Source organism: Mesoplodon bidens, assembly GCF_964165515.1.
Source record: "Mesoplodon bidens genome assembly, chromosome: 3".
Lineage (NCBI taxonomy): Eukaryota > Metazoa > Chordata > Mammalia > Artiodactyla > Ziphiidae > Mesoplodon > Mesoplodon bidens.
In genome coordinates, this window is record NC_138178.1 from 32,258,185 (window position 1) to 32,273,700 (window position 15,516).

Sequence of the window (15,516 nt, forward strand, 5' to 3'; positions counted from 1 at the left end):
AAGTCTCCTGGCCCGTGGGCAGAGGAGCCTTTTCAGCCTCAGCTGTCCTTTCACCTCCCTGAGCCTGTTCCCTCGACCCCATAGTGGAAGTGACACCAACACTCACCTTTTCCTATTGAATTAAGTGAAAGGAAGATGGTACCCAGTGTGGGAGGGGCGGGATGTGGGACGCACTCCTGTACATCACTCACAGGAGTGAGGGCTTGGAGAGCCATGTGACAATGTGTACACAGCGGGGAGTCCATCCCCATTGTTTCAGTAATTCTACTTCTGGACACCTGTCTCAGGGGAATGCTCTCTAATATGGAGACAACTTCACATGCAGGGATGATTAGTTTTAGTAGCAAAAAGGTAGAACAACTTTAAGAGTCGACGAAGGGAGATGGCTACATAGATGGTGGCAGATTCACGGGGCACTGGAACATTATACAGCCATCAAAAAGCATACTTTCAGCTTGAGAAAACACTTATGCAATTATGTTAAGTAAAAAAAAAGAAAAACCCACAGCAAGATTCAAATTCTATATTCAGTATGTTTGCAATTATGTAAAATGGAAAAAAAAACAACCCCAAGATCTATGCATAGGAAAAAAAATTGGAAGGAAACACACCGAAGTGTTTACAGTAGTTATCTTTGGGAAGCAGAAACGTTGATATTTTTAAATGTTTCCTACTTTTCTGGATTCTCAGATTTTCTCAAATGGATACCTATATATTATTTTTAAAAGGGAAAAGCAGATAAGAAACTAAAAATATATCACTTCCTCCGAGAAGTGTAGCTTTTGCCAACTTCTCTTTCCTCTTCTGCTCCCTCTGGGGGATTCTGTGAGTTTTTAAGGGGCCACTCTGTTACATTCGGGAAGGACAAAAGTGCCACCAGCCAGGAGGTGTGGCCCCTGCACAGGGACTTCTCAGGTGGCGATGGGGGCGGAGGGGCAGGAGACCTCTGCCAGGGCTGCTACTCACCGAGGACCAGAGTGGGCCAGCTGGAGATGCGGGCCTTCAGGCCTTGGTAAAAGATCTGGTGCAAAAACATGATGGTCTCGCTGGAAGAGAAAGCACAGGGTAAGCTCCGGCTAGGAGTTCCTCTCCTTCCAGGTGTCCCCTCCCCCCAAGTTCAGTAGAGCTGAGGGGCCCCAGGGGAGAGGGCAGGGGCTGTCACTGCCTGTGGGACTATAGCAGCAAACCTTCTCAGGTGAGACCTTACGAGAAACCCCATCAGTGGGATGGACCCTACAGTCTATGGGGCCTAACGCAAAACAAACATGCCGGCCCCTTGTTAACAAATGATTAAGAATTTCAGGATGGTGACAACAGAGCCTCAAATTAAGCACGGTTTTTCTAAGCATGCAGTCAAATGCCCGTGAAGCCGGCTGCCGGCTTCCCTGGCCCCCTCAAGTCCCCACTGGCTCTGTCACTGGGTGCTGTCCCCTCTCCCAGGAGTCTGTGTCCTGAAGGCAAACCCCCATCCTGGGGTCTCACACTCTCAGGACAAGGGCAGGGAGTGGAAGGCACTGGGTGGGCGCAGAGACGCCCCTGAGTTGTGAGGCACAGGAGGCCAATGGGGGCCTGGGACCTCATGTTCACGGTCGGCTTGGGAGGCACGGGGCTCCCTGACCCCAGAGGAGTTTGAAATGCCCTGAGCACCCCACTCTGCAGAGAAAACAGGGTGGGTGGGGAGAAAACGGGTGTGAAAAAGAAAAGAAGGGAGGGCTGCAAGAGAGAAAGGGGTGAGGGAGGTGAGAGGTGGTGATGGGGAGAGAGAACAGAACCCAGCACCTACGGCTGAAGAGCAGAGCCTATACCTCCATCACACCTGCAGGATGTGCAGAAGGGCTGGAACCGCTAGGGCCTTTAACAAGTATCCAAGTAGCAGAAACACTCCGAGTCCTCATTCCTGAGAGTGGGTCCTCTCATTGCCGTGAATTAACTGTCATCTCCCTTAAGTCCCAAAAGAACAGCCCCGCCCAGGTGTGATGACACCGTGATTTCTGGACTAGGGGCCCCGCCTGATGGCTGAAGTCATTTGCAGTTTTCAGGTAACAAGTCTGTGACAGATTCACCCTTGACAGGGCTGGTTTCTTCCTGTCTGTGGCCCCTGAACTAGTTACTGAATAGATAAACATGTACTGTACCAATGTGAAGAACTTTAGTCGTCCACATGGGAAGACCCTTAGAAAGATTCAAAAGAGGCCAGTCCAGGGGTGTGTGAAAGTGCACAGAAGGGAGCACGTGGGCCCTGATGTGGGGGAGGGTGGAGGTAGGAGGACTTTCAGGGGTCCCTGGGGAACTGGGAGGCTCTGGATGACCCCGAGCACCGCCACAGCAAGTCTCAGGGCCCCATTCCCGGGCAGCTCCCACAGACGGCTGCAGGATGCACTGTGCAGGATTCACGGCATGGACTTGTAGGGTAGCACATTAGGAATATCATAAGCTGGGACTATAAAAATATAGTAGATGAAGCCTCCGTTTTTAAAGTACTATAAACTGTGAGGATTTCACTTGTCACCCTGCTACTCAGAAACTACCATCGTTACCTATCTGATAAGAAAAAAAATGATCTCATTTTGATTTGATTTGCTTTACAAAATCATTGAGTGGGTTGGTTGAACATTTTTCCTTTGTATTGGCCATTTGAATTTCTTCTTTTGGGAATTGCCAAGTCATGTCCGTTTACTATTTTCACTTTTATTCATTTAAAATAACTCTCCATATTGAGCGTATAATCTTTTTTTTTTTTTTGGCGGTACGCGGGCCTCTCACTGTTGTGGCCTCTCCCGTTGCGGAGCACAGGCTCCAGATGCGCAGGCTCAGCAGCCATGGCTCAAGGGCCCAGCCACTCCGCGGCATGTGGGATCTTCCCGGACCGGGGCACGAACCCGCGTCCCCTGCATCGGCAGGCGGACTCTCAACCACTGCGCCACCAGAGAAGCCCTAAGCGTATAATCTTAACATATACGTTGCAGATATTTTTTTTGCTCAGCTATTTGCCCACTGATTGTGTGTTTGGTGTTTTTTGAAGTTTTTCCATTTTGCCCCATGAGATTTTCTTTCTGTTTTCTTGCTTCAGGCATCATGTCTTTTCCCACTCTTAGACTGCATACACACTCACCTATATTTTATTTTACTATTTCATTTTTACACATAAATACTTAACTAGAGTTTACTTTGGTGTAGGACGTGAGTAAAGGATATAAACGTAATCTTTCTCTCAGTTTGTTTAGTCAATTGCTCCATTTTATTTATCAAATACTCCTGCTGCTTTCACTGCTTTGCTAGGCTGCCTTTTTTGTTACTAAATTCTCATACATGCCTAAGTCTGTTTCTGGACTTTGTATTTTATTTTGATGGACTATTGGCCTATTCCGGCAATAGTTCTCATGCTGTTTTCATTACTTTTAATATATTTATAAGCCTATAATACATTTTAATTAATGCAGGAAATGTTTCTTTCATTGTTTTTTTCAGAACATTATTATCTATTTACATGCATTTTACTCCTTCAGTTGAACATTAAAATCACTCTGCTAGGCTGCACTTCGATTGGAATTATATTGAGCTTATAGCATGTTTTGGGTGAAATGACATCTTTACGACACAGAATCTTGCCATCCAGAATGCTGGCTCACTTTCTGTTTTTGTACAGCCTGTAAGCTTAGAAGGATTTTTTATAATTTTAAATGGTTGAAAAAAAATCAAAAGAATATTTTATGATAAGTAAAAATTAGATGAAATTCACATTTTAGTGTCCATAAGTCAAGGTTTATTGGAACACAGCAACACCCATTCATTTAGGACTGCCTAAGACCACCTAGTTTTGACAGAGACCCTCTGGCCCACAAGGCCTAAAATATTTACTATCTGACCCTTGACAGAAGAAGTTTGCTGATCCCTAGTCTATGTGAATGTTGTCCCTGAATTGTGCAGTGCACAGCCGGGGCAACTATATTCTATGGCCCTGCACACTTATAGTCCAGCAGGGAACCTATACACAGAAGAAATCATTATTTAAGTGCAATGAATGCTACAAAAGGGGCAGCATGGGGGCCCTGGAAGCACACAACCAGGGAACATAAGCCAACGGTGACAAGGGGCATGGGGGTGGTCAGGGACACCCAAGGAAAGACATGAAAAAAGAGTAGGAGACAGCTGTCATAAGGAAAACAGGAACGACAGTAGGGTGGGAAGAATTCTAGGGAGAGGAAGTGACTTGTCTGCTTTGGCAAGTGCTCATTTTGCCTGGCTCCCTTCTTGAGCCCAGAAAGGAGTGTGACTTGCCCAAGGCTGGTCCTAGGTACATAGGGCTTGGCCCGTGGAGGGCAAAACCAGGCCTCTTCACTCCAGCCTCACCCTGTGCCTGTCCCTCCTCACTCCCCAGCCCATGCAGACAAGATGAATTGATGGCACCACACGCCCCCACTGAGCCTCATCATTCTTCTCGACCCAGGACTCCAGGCAACCACTGCCAATCAATCAGAGCGGGCATCAAGATAGGAACCATCTGTCTCCCAGGCGGGATGCCTCTCATCACGGGGCAATGCCTGTGGTTCCCAGCACACGTTGCTGGGCATGGTTTTTATTAAAGGGAAATAGCCCAAGAGTATATGCTCATTGCTTCGGGTAAACGAAACCTGGTGCACATGTGTACTTCAAAGATTCCCCCCGCAGCATTCGAAAAGCACACAATTAACCCCCTGCCCAGCTCTGCAGCATCCTCCGTGAATCTGCCAACCTGGAGAGAGGCCTCTCTCTTCTCAAGGTCTTCTTTTTTATAGGCCAATTTTTTTCCAGACGCGCAGGCTCAGCGGCCATGGCTCACGGGCCCAGCCGCTCCGCCGCATGTGGGATCTTCCCGGACCGGGGCACGAACCCGTGTCCCCTGCATCGGCACGCAGACTCTCAACCACTGCGCCACCAGGGAAGCCCTTAAGGACGTCTTTTAAAGAGCTCCAGCAAATGAAGTCACCAAATTAGCATCAGGTATCTAATGTGGCTATACATTTCAGCCTAAATGTAAATCCAGGGGAAAGCTATGTGCAGAAATGCCTTCTAGTGAGTGGGCTGGCAGCCTCCGCCCTTGACCTGTGACACATACAGACTCTGTGCTGTGGTCCGAGGCAGGGAGACCTGGACGGTTCATGTCCCGGATCCAGCCTCCACAGCACCTACACGGTAAGAGGGAAGGCTGGGCTCACATACAATTGAAAGTTCTCGACAGTGCAGGCGTGGGCAGGAGCACGTGCTGAGACCTGGGCTGTGATGAGCAGGCATGGGGGTAAGGAGGATGGGGGTCGGTGAAGATTCCAGCCCATTATTTAACAGGGCAGCAGGGGGGAAGCACAGGCCTTCACATAAAACAGAACTGGGATAAAATCACAGCCCACCCGAACCCTGAGCACACCCCGTCACCTCTCTGATCTCTGGTGCCAGCCTCATGGGGCGTCTCTGAGGATTGGAAATTACGTAGGCCAAGTGCTTACAGAGAGCCTGGCACCAAGCAGGCCCCACAAAACACCATCTTATCGTGGTGAGTGTAGTCCAAAATATTCAGTCACGCAAAGGGCTGTGCAGGGTTGCTATACAGTTAATGAAAAAAAATTTTCAGCTGTTCTTTGTGCTCACAAAAAGCACAGAGGTTAAGACAGTGAGTATTTGAAGCTTATACTCTTATGTGCCCAGTGGATCATATAGTGAGGGGTGAATGATTAGAAGGCAGTCATTTTCTAGCTCTTCCTGCCCCACCCTGAGCCCCAGGGGAAGGAGAGAATTCCAGCCTGCTCCCGATTGAGAACAGGGGCCAGTGGGTGGAGAGAAGCCAGTCACATCAGATTGGCATTCATTGATAGGATTATTGGTTCTTCTTACTTAATATTGTAAGAAAATATAGTAAAACATATTTGATTAATTTTCAATGTTGAACCAACCTTGCATTCCTAGGATAAATTCCACTTGGTCATGATGTATTATCCTTTTTATATATTTCTGGATTCGATTTTATAATATTTTGCATCTATGATCATGAGCAATATGGGTCTGCAGTGTTCTTTCCTCATAATGTCTTTGTCTGATTTCGGTATTAGAGTAATGCCGGCCTCACAGAATGAGTTGAGAAGTGTTCCCTCCACATTAGATTTGAATTCAGTTTTTCACAGGGTGCGTCATAGTGAAGCTTTCTTGTTGTAATAATGTCTAGCTCTTATGAGCACTTGGGCTATGCTGGGCTCTGTACTAGATGCTTTACATGAGCTCTCCTTTGATTCTCCAACACCTACAAGCGGCAGGTCCCATTCCCTGGTCAGTGTTTCTGAGAACCACTAGAGTCCATATTCTGGAGGCCTTAACGATTGATCAGGCTGGGGCTATTTTGACCAGGATCAATGAGACTACTAAGATGGGAAACAGTCAACCTTGGGCTCATTGTGGAAAAGGAGAAACAGGCCTTGCAGGGGCCTGGAAGGACACCGGCAAAAGAGGGGACTTTCTTCCCTCCTGCTTATTCTCAGTTAAAGGCATCTGATCTGATCCATGCAGTGATTAACAGACAAAAATATAAAACCATGTTGTGATTCTCTTCAAACAATTTTTGAACACATTCTGTGAGTTGGTATGAATACTCTTAACCAAAGATTACAGGTGAAAAGAATTCCATTGAATGCAGTGTAACAAAATTATGCAAAGATTAAATAAATACAAAAGGGCACAATTTATCTCTTAGTGGCTATGATAAACGGTCACCAAAAGTTTGCAACTGTGGCCTAAAATGCAAGGAAAGCACAAACAACCTAGAACTATAACAATGCTTCCTGAAGTATTTCTCAAGTAGGGCCGTGGCCGAGCCTCCAATACAGGCAGTCCCCTGCGGTTATCTCAAGCCTCTCATTTCTGTGTGCTCTGGGACCTGCAGCAGCAGCTGCACCTACAAACTTGTTGGAAATGCCATCCCTATGCTCTTCTCCAGACCTACAGATTGAGAAGCTCGGGGTGAGGCCCAGCGCTCACGTTTGAGAAGCTGTGACTCCAGCTGAGCTGTCCGGAGTTTATTCAGGAAGAAACAAGTTCTTCACACTTTTCAGCCAAATTCCAGGTCATTGAGTTTAAAAGACCCAATTGTTAGTTTCTGGAGAAAATCTTACCTGATTTCACAAAACAATAATACCTATTTTCTTTGTTTGAATAAAGAAATCAAAGCATTTATTTACTCTCTAAAAACTGTGTTCGAAATGTATATTAAAAAGCAAACTTGGGCTTCCCTGGTGGTGCAGTGGTTGAGAGTCCGCCTGCCAATGCAGGAGACACGGGTTCGTGCTTCGGTCCGGGAGGATCCCACATGCCGCGGAGCGGCTGGGCCCGTGAGCCATGGCCGCTGAGCCTGCGCGTCTGGAGCCTGTGCTCCGCAACGGGAGAGGCCACAACAGTGAGAGGCCCGCGTACCGCAAAAAAAAAAAAAAAAGCAACCTTGTAAGGCCCAGTGATTCCGTTTCTAGAAGGTCTAATGAGGCTAAAAGCCACTCCCCTCCCCCTGCTCCCCACCCCCACCATGTCCCCATACTCTGACACCTCAGTCACATCCATGGTGTCAGCATCCCAATGTCCCTGTCCTTGTCCTTCTCCCAGTGACTTTCAGCATCTCTGGCTCAACCTCTCAGAATCTGACCCACGTCCACTGCCTCTACCCCATCTCCTTCCGGGTGCCCCACAGGTCCCTAAACTCATCACAGCACACTAGCAGGTAAGGGGAAGAGCAGGGCACAGGGAAGGTGACCCTGGGTCCCAAACACCTCTGCAGAGGGCTTGGATGAGGGCCAGCTGGAATTAGTGAAATGACTGAATGATGGATACTTTAAAAGAAATGCAGTTGAATGAGCAACCTGGAGCACATAGTGATTTACTTTAATTCCTGAATGAGAATCATTTGTAAATAGCACTCTGTTGATATGTTTTCATATTTGTTGCTTTTACCTAGTTTGCCCAATTTTAATGCCTACCAAAAAGCTCATTTAAACCATTTCCTAACACTTTTAAAAAGAGGTTGACAGCAGAAGGGTAGCCATCAGCTCAGCCTTCTCAGGCAACACAAACCCCATACGAATGGCCAGAGTCGCCATTTGGGAAAAGTAACTGCTTTCGTAAGATATGTGGGTAGTGTGATACAGAGCCCAACTCTAAGGGGAGTCAGAATTCTAAAAATTTAGACCTGGCTTCTAGATCGTTATGACGATGATATTAAGGTAGAAGAATAGAACCCATTTGGTTTTCTGTAGCTTGATTTATAACTTGTAAACATTTAAACCAGGGTTTCTCAACCTTGGCACGATTATTTTTGGTGGAAGAATTCTCTTCTGTAGGAGACTGCTCTGCGCACGGTAGAATCTTTAGCAGCATCCCTGATTTCTACCCACCAGATGCCAGTCGCAAACTCTCCCCTGCAGCCCTGCCAAGTTTTGACAATCAAAAATGTCTCCCATATATACACTAATATGTATAAAATGGATAACTAATAAAAACCTGCTGTACAAAAAAATAAATAAAATAAAATTCAAAAATTCAAAAATTCAAAAATTCAAAAAAAGAAATTGCCTCCCAGGGATTGCCAGCCATTGATCCTACTTGATCCTTCTGAAGCAAAAAATAAATTAAAAAAAAAAAGTCTCCCAGCATTGCCCCAGTTGAACCACTAGTTTAGACATATACTACGTGGGCCTCTATTTGCATTCCTGCCTGTAATAGCTGGGGCACTGACTTCTCGTCATGGGACCTCGGGCAGCTTCCTTCCTCTCTGGGCCTCAGTTTCCTCCTCTGCACTTGGCGGGAACTAGTCAAGGGCTCGTGTCCAAGTTCAGTGGCGGCTAGGCTCCCTCTTCCCGCCTCAGCCAAGGGCTCCGGGGTCGGGGGGGCTGAGCTTCAGGGTGCTCACCTGTTCAGGAAGATGCTGCTGACATCGTCGTGGGTGATGGGAGGCTTCTTGGAGCTGGCGGCCATCCGCAGTGGGCGCAGGAAGTTGTTGACAAGGATGTGCAGCTGCTGCACGTACTCGGCCTCGGCTTCCAGCATGCTGAACACCACCTGGTTCCTCTTCCGCATGCTGTCGGCGTGCGGCGACCGGATGTAGTCCTGGATGATGGTCTTCCACTTGCGCCGGCACAGCCAGCCCCGCAGGAAGCTCTGCACCTGGGCGCCGAGACCAGCAGGAGAGTCTCCCGTTAGCCTCAGCGGCTCTGGTCCTTCCAGGCTGTGAGTGCCCCAAGGGCAGGGGCCAAGGCCCTGCTGTCCCCCATGCCGGGCACGTAGGGAAAAGGGCTGAGGCAAAAGATCAGGCCTGGTGCTTCTGCCTGCATGGTGCCGGGCAAGCCCTTTGGTTCCTCTAAGCCCGTTTCCCATCTGTGCCATGGGGCTAACGAGATGACGGCTGGACTCAAAGTGAGGTCCCTGCACGGGAGCATCAGCATCTCCCGAGAACTTGTTAGAAATGCAAATCCCCAGGCCCTGGCCCGGCCCTCTGCACTTAAACCAGATCCCCCAGGTTGCTTTGGCAGCATCCTCTGAAGGAGGAAAAGTGTGGCCCCGAGTCCCCATCACGGGAGGGGGCTTGAGCATAGAGGGTTGCCAGGCTGTGCTGGGCACGGCTCACACCTCTTCTTGCCTAAGGACTGGCCTGAAAGCCCGGAAGTTTCAATGAAAGCTCGTCTGGATAGAGGGCGATTATCAAATTCAGTGCTGCAAATTAGTTAATCTCATGCTTGGGCCTCATCAGCGCCCGCCTGGAGCCTCTCTTCTACCTCCGCGGGGAAATGAACACAGACACTTGACTTGCCCGACTTGGAGTCGAGCTGCTTGGCCTGGCCTCGTTCTGGCAAGAACTTGGGAAGGGCCTCGATTCACAGACACAGAGAACTGTTTTAAGATATGCACGCTTCCAATCAAGGCACCACCATTCCTGCTGCTGAGCTGTGTGCAAGCTCAGGGGTTGCACAGGGAGGGCCCCAGGGCCCCAGGAGCAAGGGCGCTGGGCTGGGGACACCTGGAGATCCAGGGGCCACCTGCCAAGGCACTCATCAAAATATTATCAGCTGCAAAGGGCACTGGCCATGCACAGCAGGTGCAACCGTCCGGGTGCAGAACTTTGGCCAGGGACGTCTGCCCTGGGGAGGAGAGGCCTGGCCTCAGCACGACAGATCTCCTTGAAGAGAGGAAGCTTTTCTGGATAAAGGAGGGCCTTGCTTGCTCTGAGGCCCCAGGAGGGTGAAAACAAAAGGAGGGAGGTGCATTTCAGGTGGTACTTAAAAAAATGTTCCAACCAGAATGGCTTTGCAAAACGGGCCGGGAAGCCCAGTGGGGCCATGGCAGAGAAGGAAGGCCAGTGCATCCCTGCCTGGGCGGGGCTTGGTTCAGACCCCAGGTAGCACTGGTGGCAAATCCCAATGTCCATGGGGGCCTGGCAGGTCCTATAGATCCTGAAGCCGGCTGGGTGGGCACTAATGGGACAGCACCTGGCCTGGGGCCAGCAGTCACCGTGTGCAGGAGGTGGGCCCGGGGCTGCGAGACCTTCTGCTTTTCCAAGAGATCGTGCGTCCCAGTGACGAAGGATGTGGGCTCTGGAGCTTGGTGGCCAAGGTTTAAATGTCACTCTGCAAATACTTAGCTGTGTGACCTGGGGAAGTCACTTTGCCTTTCTGTGCCTCAGCAACCCCACATGTGAAACACAGCTAATAATAAAACCTCAGAGGGCTTTTAGTTAGGAACAGATTAATCTGCATGAATCTCCTAGAATAGTGTCTGGCACATGGAAAGTGCGTAATGAATGTTAGCTCTTCCTATTTTTGAGAAACCAGAAATACATATTTTTATGTGAAATATTTAGCTTTTAAAGCACTGGCAACAAATTAAAAAGGGAAAAAAGAAACACCGTGTGGGCTAAGAACCCCAAACATGCTGGTAGGCTGAACTTGGCCTGTGGGATGCCAGTTTGCAGTTTTCTGGTCTGGATGGCGCTGGTGTCCTTTTACGCTCTCAACAAGGAGGATTTTTTGGTTTCGTGTGTTTTCCTTACGGTGAGTCAGGCTCCCCTGCTTCAAGTCTGGCAAGCTGCAAACACAGACCATACTCTTCCCCTCCACACGCACCTCCATGGGGTGGCCCACGGTGCTGGTCAGTATCCCTGCCACCGGGCAGCTTTCTGGTACCTTCTGAGATGTCTCTCCGAGCCTCTAATAGTGTAAAACCCGTGGGGCCAGCTAAGGGGTGTCACAGAGGCCGGCTCCCATGCTGACCTCTGCCGGGCATGAAAGGAGGAGGTGTTTGCAGGACAGTAGCTGGGGGGAGGGTGGGCATGCAGGGCTGTGACAGTGGACATGTGGCCTGGGGTCTCATGGAGGCTGCCCAGGGTTGTGAGGAAAGCTCTCGGCTGACAGTCTCACAGCCTGGGTTCCTGCCCTGGCTCTATCCACTCTTTCATCTCTTGGACCCTCAGTTCTCCTATCTATCAAATGGGTTGAACCACCCTACCTCACAGAGACAACCAGAAGACATGGCTCGACGAGGTGCTGGTCAGGGGTGGGGGGCTGTTGATTCTGCCTTTGGAGCGGAGGTGGGAATGGCACGCCCGGGAGCAGTGGGATGTTAAGTGGACACTGCAGACCCTGGGCTGCACCAGGGGGCTCTCTAAAGAGGGCCAGGGCAGCTTTGCCAGCCCCGAGAGATGGTACAGACCTTCTTGATTTTCTTGATGTCACTGTCTTCGTCATTGGGGGTGACAGTCTGGGTGGACTGGATGCGCTCATTGTCCTTGAGCAGGGATGCGATCTGCAACGGAAACACAGGTCAGCTGCAGGGGGCGAGCGGCACCAGCTGGCGGAAGCCCCACCCCTCCGGCTGCCACCAGGCGTGGTGTGGTGAGTGAGCGCCCTGACACGTGCTCCCCAAGGACCAGTGGTACTGCAGCTCGTGTCCTTTGCTCTGTGGGAGGTTTCGAGCCAGACGTTGGTGAGTGAGCACTGGACTGGGACCTTGTCCACCTGGGTCCAGGGCAGCTGGGCTCTGACTCTAAGTGACCCTGGGTGAGGCACTCTCTAGGCTGCAGGCAACCCATCTGTAATCTGGGAGCTTTGGTCCAAATCTGATTCTCTTCCTTATTCCCTAAACCATCAGCCCCTTTACTTTTGAATTTTTATGGTGGTAAAATATATATAACATAAAATTGACCATTTTAACCAATTTTAAGTGCACAGTTCAGTGGCATCAAGTACATTCATATTGTTGTGCAACCATCACCACCATCCATCTCTGGAACTTTCTCAACTTCCCGAGCTCTGTACTCATTAAACAATAATGAGTTTAATGAGTTTAATAACTTCCCTGGCGGTCCAGCGGTTAAGGCTCTGCGTTTCCACTGCAGGGGGTGTGGGTCTGATACCTGGTCAGGGAACTAAGATCCCGCATGCCACACAGTGCAGCCAAAACAGAACAAAACACACTAACTCCCCATCCCTCCTCCCTCAGCCCCTGGCACCCGCCCTTCTACTTTCTGTCTCTGTGAATTTGACTCCTCTAGGGACCTCGCCTAAGTGGAATCAGACAGTATTTGTCTCTCTGTGGCTGGCTTATTTCACTAGCATAACATCCTCAGGGTTCACCCATGTCACAGCATGTGTCAGACTTTCCTTCCTTTTTAAGGCTGAGTAATATCCATTGTATGTACAGACCCCATGTCGCCATCCCTTCATCCATCGATGGGCACTTGGGTAGTCCCGTTATTTTTTTCCAACAGAACCGTCCTGGAATCCCAGCAAGACTTCAGATGAAAGCACTGCTGGCTTGGCTGTCCCGTCCTGGGACAACCCTGAAGCACTTCGCTGACTTGGAGCCCTCTTTGGAGCACAACCTGGAAACTGCTGGCCTAGAAAAATGGAACAGCCCTTGAAATGAATGTTTGAGCTGATCTAAGAATCTCCATTTGCCAGATTTCGGGATCAGAGAGGTCAGCCCAGCTGCAAGAACAAAACCAACGGGGTGGTGACCAGAAGGGGTGCCTTTAGCCATACTGTGGCCGGAGCCTCTGGCACTGCTCAGGTGGACGGGCCTGTGGTGTAGCCTCTGGGTGGGTTTCTTCCTGCCACCCCCGAGTCCTCAAGTCTCTGCTGGGGGTCCTCCACCAAGGCTCCCACGGCCTGCGGACTTTCCCGGGAAAAGGCAGGCAATGCCTATTTATTCCATCGCGGCTGTGAGCTCTGTGGGCGAAGGACCCCCCCGTTTCATTCATTCCTGGGCTCCCAGTGCTTAGCATTCGGCTGGCACTCAGCATATATTTGTTGGCTACATAAGTAAGCAAGTTAAAGAAGGATCAGAGCAGGGACCTCCCTGGCTGGGAGTCCAGTGGTTTGGGACTGCACGCTTCCACTTCAGGGGGCATGAGTTCCATCCCTGGTCAGGGAACTGAGATCCCACGTGCCGCAGAGCTCGGCAAAAAAATAAATAAATGAAAAATAATAAAAGAGGTTTCATTAAAAAGAAAAATTTTCAAAAGCATCAGAGCAACAGCAGCAACCAAAACCTCAACCACAGGAAAACGCTGCAGTCATCAAGCCCCACACGTCTAAAGATAGCAGCTCGGGGGAATCCACAAACACTGCCACAAAGCCAGAGCCCCTCGCTCCTCTTCAGAGTGCGTGGCTTTGTCCCCCCAAGGCCACTTGCTGAACTGCAGAATGAATGGGCTCTCACAGTTGAGCGAATTTGAGCACTTTGAAAGCAAAATGGAACAGTTACCCGCTCTCCACTTGCGGGTTGCTAAAATTACCCTGGCCTGTGCTTGGAGAGAGGCTGAAAATATCTGAGAAATATTCAGCACCGACATGGGCTTTTCTTTTTTCTCTCCCCGCCCCCCACCTTTTCCTTCCATTCCCTGGGAACATCTGCACATTTAAATAAAGGCTGTTCTTTGATCTGTATTCGAAAGGCCTAAGGAACGAACACGCACACACACACACAGAGGCAGGCTACTGAGGAGCTCAGAGATGCAGGGATGCCCGTCAGTGCCCACCTTTGGTCTGATGTTGTCACCTCCTTGCCAGTCTGCTTTCTTTGCCAGTTTTGAGATTTGCACACGGAAACCTCTTTTTTCTTTTGGATGGCAGTGTGTGTGTGTGTGTGTGTGTGTGTGTGTGTGGTCTGTATTTAAAACTGGCGCTCGTCTCAGAGAGCGGCATTCCAGGACATCTACTCAGCAGGGACCAGGGCAAAAAATAGATGCAATTAGGTCAGGTACTATGCTACGTGCACAGGCAGTGCCAGCAGCCTTGGAGTCTTTGCTTAAGGAGCAGGCCTGGTGGGCAAAACTCTAGAGGGCTGTGAGCCTGGGGACCCTGCGGAAGTCTTGGGCTACAGCCCATCCCTGCCAGGAGCCAGTGTCAGGTGAGCTCATGGAGGCAGCCTTTCTCTTACCCTGGCAGGTCTCTTCTGGAGATGGATTTGCCTGGGACCCTGGTTTGCTTGCTGGACGTTCAGGGTCTGCTCAGCTGACCCTTGTCAACGAAGGCCATGCAGAGTGGGGACTTGGGCTCACACCCAACTTGCCAGCTAGAGTCCAGCTCCAGCTGTCTGACCTGGCTCAAAGCCTGGTGTCTCCGCTGGCCCCCGCGCACTGGCCACCCATGGTCTGGCCTCCTTGACCCATCAGAGGAAAACCCTGCTTGCCACACCCCTTTGAGGCATAGCACACGGGCTTCTGCCCTATCCTACTCCCCTCTCTGGAGACAGAGTCTTTCATCCGGAATGCATTTCGTCCGTGCAGTCATTGATAGTGGAATTAATCCAGGTTCTTCCTTTTTTGTTAGCCTCCAAGGTTTTACTAAAGATCTCTGTAGCTCTTGCTTTTCCTGCAGGTCTCTGTAGTTCTTGCCATGCAGCTCAGTTCTTTCTCCCTCCTCCTTGATCTCTTCTGGCCTCCGCCAAGCCCAGTGGGTGCCCATCTCTGTCTGCCTTTGTGCCAACACCGCCAGAGGATCCTGATGCAGTCCTTGGGTTGGGTACTGGTGACACACAGCTCGCCACTGGGTAAGGTGGATGAGTCAGATCCCTTCCCGGGAGGAGCTTCCAGCCTGAGAAGGGGGTCAGACCCCCAGAGAGGCAATTTATAATCGGACAAGGAGAGGCCAGAAGCGAGGTATGTACCTACTGCAATGGGAAGGTCTCACCATGAAAGCGGCAAGGGCTACCTGGAAGGAGTTTTGAAGGACAAAGAGCCCAACAGGTGGGCTACAGGATGGGGGGAATTTGAGAGGGGGTGTGTGAACAAAGGCACAGGTATGACAGGGTGTTGTGTGCCAGGGCAGCGGGGGCGAGGATGGCAAGGGGGAGATGGGGAGCGGGACTCAAGGCATGCAGGGTGGGCCCTGGAGAGGGGCTGCATGGGAGGGGTCACGGCCGTCCTTTCTTACTTCTCCCAGAGTAGTCCCCTCATTGACCTAGTTTATGAAGTGGGGTACCATGTTGAAGTTTGTTTGCAAAACCGATCCCAGGGCT

The 15,516-nt window shown here is 50.1% G+C and overlaps 1 protein-coding gene across 1 annotated transcript in view; it reads right to left on the minus strand.

The window, feature by feature from the left end:
• RASGRF1 (Ras protein specific guanine nucleotide releasing factor 1) overlaps positions 1–15,516 on the minus strand; it is a 104,917-nt gene that overhangs the window by 58,555 nt on the left and 30,846 nt on the right. The window contains exons 4-6 of the mRNA XM_081229514.1: positions 11,707–11,799; positions 8,915–9,168; positions 967–1,046 (exon numbers count right to left, since the gene is read on the minus strand). Coding sequence (XP_081085640.1) covers positions 967–1,046; positions 8,915–9,168; positions 11,707–11,799 — 427 coding nt within the window. The remainder of the gene's footprint in view (positions 1–966; positions 1,047–8,914; positions 9,169–11,706; positions 11,800–15,516) is intronic.